Raw genomic sequence first — 6,000 nt, forward strand, 5'->3', positions numbered from 1 at the left:
ATCAGTTTAAATTTTCTTGCTCCGGTGACATTGAGATTCTTGACGGCGTTTTTCGCAAGCTGAGGTGCATGTGTTTTTGAGTAAGGGGGCGTGGCTGCTGCACTTGACAAAAAAGCATGCCACTCGTACTTAGGCTGCATTACCACAATTTTTTTTTTCTCAAACGGCTCCTAGCAAGTCGAGTACCAAATAATGTTGTCAGCTTTGTAATCCGAAAGCATTGAGGGGTGATAATTACTCGAAAATGACACCAGCTATTCACTAGCGATCCTTGGTTCAGAGAAAGGATAGCTTTATTCTGCCGAAGCTTATTTCTGACGCCCCCCCCCCCCCCCACATGTCTAGCAAGTATGCCTGGCATTTTCAACCAGATTCCAGCAGTTTCGGTTCTGTTTTTGTGTTGGGAAATTCATATTTGGCACTACTACGCAGTTACCCAACTACAAGCTGATTTGCCGTGGCGCCTCCGTTGCCCGCTACTGTTCCTCGAAACAAGCATGCCGCTTGTGCTTCCACTTTACCCACGCCTTACTTCTGCGATAACAGCTTCAGCGGAAAGTCGAAAGAGTGCGTTTAAGATGTAAAAAATTCTGCATAAACAAGCAGGGCATTGATGGTTTAACCATAAAACTGGGTGAAAAATCAAAATTCTTAAGAACTGGAATTCTGTCGAAAGACATTGCATACACCAGTTCCCATAGACAGTGAGAAGGAACTCAACTTATGTTCTGCTGCTAGTTAGAATGTATACCAGTTAGCTTGGAAAGGACGGTCAGCCTAGTGCGTCATGAAAATGGGTGATTGAAATGCGCGAAAGGTGTGGATCCACAACAAGCGAAATAGCAGCACCACTTTATTTTGGTTGTTTGCTACAGTGCCGTGTCCATTCGTGTCACTATTTGTTTGGCATGCGTGAAAAATCTAGCGATTCATATGCGTCACAGATGGCAATGTGTCAGGAAAAAAAAAAAAAGGAAAATTTATGGCTATGAACTTGCATCCTTCAATGATTCCTCTGCGATCTAAGGGAAGTTATCGTTGTACTTCGGTGGTTAGTTTTTATGCTGTGTTCATAAATGCTATGTAGTGTAGTTAAATGGCCTGCACTAAAATGCTCGTAACTATGGTGACCTTGCAAGTGGGTGGGCTCCAACCACAAAGGTAATGTTCTGAAAAGTCTGGTACATTGACTTAACTGGTTTTTCATTTTTTTCTTCAAACAGGATATCCGTGATCGACTTTGCCGCATGTGTAATCGGGGAACAGCCGGAGCTGACAGCAGAAACGCTGGTTTGTAAACCTTTCCACTCGTTGATTTTGCACGAACACTGAAGTTGATTAGAATGCAGTGTTACGTGGAATAATTTTCTTGCCATTCGTGCAAATTGTGTGCTAGTTTTGATAAGGACACACAAGTTTGCTGGTTATCACTTTGTATCGAACAACCTTGCGGTCAAAAAAAAAAAAAGTGTTATTCTAAAAATACTGGAAATATGAAGAGCAAACTGTATTCACGTTAAAAGTGGCAGTATGTGTAAGTAACTTGCTGGTGACTGTTTACTGTGATTAATTATGCTTAGAGAGCTTTGCAATATTGACAGGCGAAAATAAAATCAACATAGCCACTTACGTGATCAAATCACACGCTGCAACAGACGGAAATGCTAGTCTGAGGGAAAACTGCGTGTTACAAGGAACAGCAGTTGGTGTTTGTTTACATGTACTATCGGCGTCAAATGAAACGCGAACACGAAAATATGAACCAGAACCTGCAAAATTGAAAAATGCCTGCTCATAGAGTTCATATAATAGCACGTTATTGGTATATTCGGAAATCCACATTTCCCAACTTTGTTTTTGTAGCTAAGCCAGGCGTCATTTTGGCTTGCATGGGAAGAAACCGCTTTATTTGTGTGTTCAGGTTCATATTTTCGTGTTCGCGTTTCATTTGACGTCGACAGTACAGCTTTCTTCTTGTGATAGTCGTAGTGTAGTTTTAGTGCGAGCTTCGTAGATAAACTGGACTTGTAACAAATAGGCCCAAGTGTCTTTCAAACCTGAGAATAAATCTCAAAGCTCCTTAGGCCGGATTAAGCGAAGGAGGAGGATAAACACTTTTAGTTGGAGGGAAGGATACTTGAGAGAGTTCATTGTGCACACTTGATGATGCCGGTGGTATACACGGTACGTATTCTCCTCGTGTTTTTCTTGCTTTCCTTGCAGGAGATGGGGGAGCAGCAGCCGTATTGCTGGCGCAATGTCTTCTCCTGCATCAACCTCTTGCGAGTGCTCAACAAGCTGACCAAATGGAAGCACTCGCGAATCATGGTGGGTGGCCGATCCGCTTGTTGACAGCTCATGCGTGGGGTTCTAGGTCTTTAACGGCCCCTTCACAACCTTGCCATGATCTAAAAGGTGGTGTCTGCAGAATTGAGTGCTGTAATTTCAGCACACTTTGAAGGCGAACATTGACTATCGCTGTCATTTTCTTTAAAAGGAAATGAATGAAAAAAAAGGGGGGAAAAGCGCCGCACCCAGTTGACGTCGCACCCTTTAATTAACAAATGGCACAGATGCTGGTGGTGTTCAAGTCTGCGCCGATCCTGAAGCGTGCCCTGAAGGTGCGGCACGCGACGCTCCAGCTATACGTGCTCAAGCTGCTCAAGATGCAGACCAAGTACTTGGGCCGCCAGTGGCGCAAGTCCAACATGAAGACCATGTCGGCCATCTACCAGAAGGTCCGGCACCGCCTCAACGACGACTGGGCTTATGGAAATGGTCGGTGCCCCCTTCTCTCGGCGCGTGCACGTGTGTAGCCTGTGCGAGCGACTGGATACGGGCTCTTGAATACGGGTCGCGTCACATTCTGCAAGTGCAGAGGTTGATAGGATGAATCTGCAGGACAGCCATAGTGAATTCAGTTCTTGGTCACCGAGGCCATTTCTCTTGTGGGAGCAGAAGACAAGAAAATGAGTGTGTACGAGATTTTGTTAAACTGACCCCAGCTGGTATGAACGCACTAAGAGCCTGACTTCAGCAAACCATGCTGTAGTCAAGGCGCAGCCTGAGTGTAGCAGCGGCAGCTTTAGAGTAGCTTCAGCAGCCTGAGTGTAGCAGCAGCAGCTTTAGAGTAGCTTCAGCAGCCCGAGTGTAGCGCCGGCAGCTTTGGCATAGCTCCATGTAGCTATTTTAAGCTTAATATGGCCTCAGCTCATTGTAGCTTCAGCATCTCCAGTGTAGCTTCGGCGTAGTTTCACATTGCGTCGCCTTATGCTTCAAATGGCCTTTGCCTGTAGAAAACCGTGTGTTACAGCCAGGTGTAGCTTCAGCGGCTTCAATGTAGCTCTGGGGTAGCTTCATGTAGCTTTTGCGTTAGGCTTAATATTGCCTCGGCCTAGAGTAAACCGCATGTAGCTTAGATTTAGCTTCAGCAGCTTCGTTGTAGCTTCATGTGCTTTGCCTTAGGCTTCACACAGCCTTGGCACATTACCAACTTTGTTTTAGAATCTATCGCCGTTACGTGAAAGGACAGCTGAAGCCTTAGCTTTGTATAACTGTGGCCCAACCACGTGTCGTAGCTTGGGTATAGCTTCACGTAGATTCGCCTTAGGCTTCACACATCCTTGGCCAATAGTAACTTTCTTTTAAACACATCAAAGCTGTATGTGAGGTGGCGAGATGAACCCTGATCATTTTGACTTGCGCAGACCTCGACGCGCGCCCATGGGACTTCCAGGCCGAGGAGTTCTCGCTGCAGGCGAGCATCAACAGCTTCCACAGCCGCCGCTACGACAAGCCCTCCTCCTCCTCCCAGCAGCAGCAGCAGCAGCAACAGCAGCAGGACCTCATCAACGACTTCCAGCCCGTGGACAACAGCTTCCTGTCAGTGTTGGGACGGGACGTCGAACTCAGCCCGGAGTTCAAGCTCCACTACCAGCAGTGGCTCCACGGCGACGTTTTCCGCACCAACGTTGACTGGGACCTGCTGCTCTGCCCCGGATGCCTCTGATCGCTCCCCATCCTCATCCTTTTTCTCCCTCCTCTTCCGTGAACGCCTGTCGTCCCGCAGGACTATGCACACACACACACACGCACCCTCCGATTCATTTTTTGTCTTAGCCAATTAAAATAAGTGCACAGAATTCTTCATCTGGGATGCTTTATGCCAGCAGCTCATATACAGACTTCTACAAATGACAGTTGGGATTTTGTTTTTGTTAGTGTTTCGTTGCACTGTTGTCCTCTCCGTTGAATCAGAGACTGGGTGATCCTGCCGATTTCATATCTAAGGTCTGCTTGCTCAAGGTGGTTTTCAGTGGAGTGCGAACGTCTTTGTGTGGTATCTGCGTTAGCTGAAGCCAAGGCTGTTCGAAGTGCTGGTAATAGTACTGCATAACTCGTCTCTTCTAAGCACTTGTCAGTCCTCGTCCTTTAAAATTTAAACGGATGCCGTGCTTAATGCTAAATGTGCCTGCTTCCAATGTTGCGACTTAATGTTCGTGCTTTTTTTTTCTCTGTTTTAACTTCCTTGGGTGGATCTGACGAGAGCCGTGTTCTGTGGATCCTTGTGTAAAAGCTCCATTTGCTCTCTTTTCGCGGCTTTATTTTTGCACTGTTGCATGGGGAAAAATCATGTGCAAAGTATGAGGTGTAAAACAAGCAACATGTCCACTGTCGACATCAAAAACCCTTCCGTCCCTTCCCCTTCCCTTCATGAAGGTAACGGCATTTTTTTTTTCTGCAAGCTTGAATTTTCGCGGCGCTTTGCTCCCGTCTGTCAAGTATGTCCGTGCTTGCCTTGTGGTGCTTGCAGTGTAATGCAATAACGCAGTGTACTTGATGATGCTCGAACAGAGTGCTGATGCTATTTGCGATGCGAATTATGCCCTCGGTGACGCCATTCCATGTTCCGTGGCTGTTCGGTGGTCATTACGGCTGTGAAGGTTTGGCAAGGCTATTACGTTGCATGTACAGAAGATCTCCAGTTAAATTATCTTACCGAGAGAGAGGCAAGCCCAACCTTTTGCGCCTTGTTGTAAACAGCCTATGGTTAATTAAATTGCCGTGGCATATGCTGGCGTAGCGTATGGTTTGTGCGTGCAGTGTTGGCAGGCTGATGTGTGCATTGTATTTTTCCCAGGTGGCGGTAGCCTTTCGCATGTTGAAATCTAGCGACGTCACAACTCGAGTTGCTTATTTAGCAACAACAGACAGAGTCACCCGCCATTCGCAAATTGCTGCCTGAACAGTTGCGCAGTTCGACGACTGTTACTGCCCTTAAACAAACCCTCTCCTACGTACCGCTATGCTGCGATGCGTTCGTCATGTATTCCTTCAAGCCTACCACACCCTAAGCAGCTGCTGCGTTGAGATTTCCTCCTCCCCAGAAATGTAAAAGCCCGACAACACAAGCCTCCCCCCCCCCCACCAGGAACAGGTCAAGAAGTGCAGAAACCATGGGATGTCGAGCACAACTTCCATAAGCACGCTTGCAGGCTGTGCTTTGGACTCGGCCTTTCGCTCACTGGCCAGCTCGTACTACTAGGGACGCATACGGTAGATGTAGAGCGAGAAAGTCTGATCTCTCGAAGACGTCATGCATTTCACTTCTCTTATGGATGTCTCGCATATTTATTTCGACACCTCAGCACTTGTTGCTGCTCTGTGTACATAGGTCGACGTTACTTGATGTGTGTATAAATAGAGAACAGTCGTGTGGTCACGAACCAATAAACAGTGCGGATACCATTACGTCGTGGTGTGTTCTTGACCGTGGGGTAAGCGGGAATGGGCAAGCCTTGTGTCCGTGTGCTGCAGCCAAGAGAGAGAGAGAGAAAGAACTTTATTTGCCCAGAAGTAGAGAGCTTGGGCTCTCTTTGCCGTGTTAGTCAGCCAGGAGATTTTGGTCCCTGGCGGCTTCTTCGGCCATCTGGACAAGGCGTAGCTGCGTTAGAGGATCAGAGCTGCGCAGCTGGGTTTCCCAGCGCTCTAGGTGTTTGA

At 47.2% G+C, this 6,000-nt stretch overlaps 1 protein-coding gene across 5 annotated transcripts in view; it reads left to right on the plus strand.

Annotated features, from left to right (window-relative positions):
• Window positions 1–5,751, plus strand: part of Strip (striatin interacting protein) — a 33,299-nt gene extending 27,548 nt beyond the window's left edge. For all 5 annotated transcript variants that reach the window (XM_077690300.1, XM_077690303.1, XM_077690304.1 and 2 more), the window contains exons 14-17: window positions 1,224–1,290; window positions 2,224–2,328; window positions 2,574–2,778; window positions 3,708–5,751. In XM_077690300.1, the coding sequence (XP_077546426.1) occupies window positions 1,224–1,290; window positions 2,224–2,328; window positions 2,574–2,778; window positions 3,708–4,009 (679 nt within the window). In that variant the 3' untranslated portion in view covers window positions 4,010–5,751. The remainder of the gene's footprint in view (window positions 1–1,223; window positions 1,291–2,223; window positions 2,329–2,573; window positions 2,779–3,707) is intronic.
• The last annotated feature ends 249 nt before the right edge of the window (window positions 5,752–6,000 follow it).

Source organism: Haemaphysalis longicornis, unplaced genomic scaffold (genome assembly GCF_048455015.1).
Source record: "Haemaphysalis longicornis isolate Haplotype H1 unplaced genomic scaffold, Haemaphysalis longicornis Haplotype H1 scaffold_10, whole genome shotgun sequence".
Lineage (NCBI taxonomy): Eukaryota > Metazoa > Arthropoda > Arachnida > Ixodida > Ixodidae > Haemaphysalis > Haemaphysalis longicornis.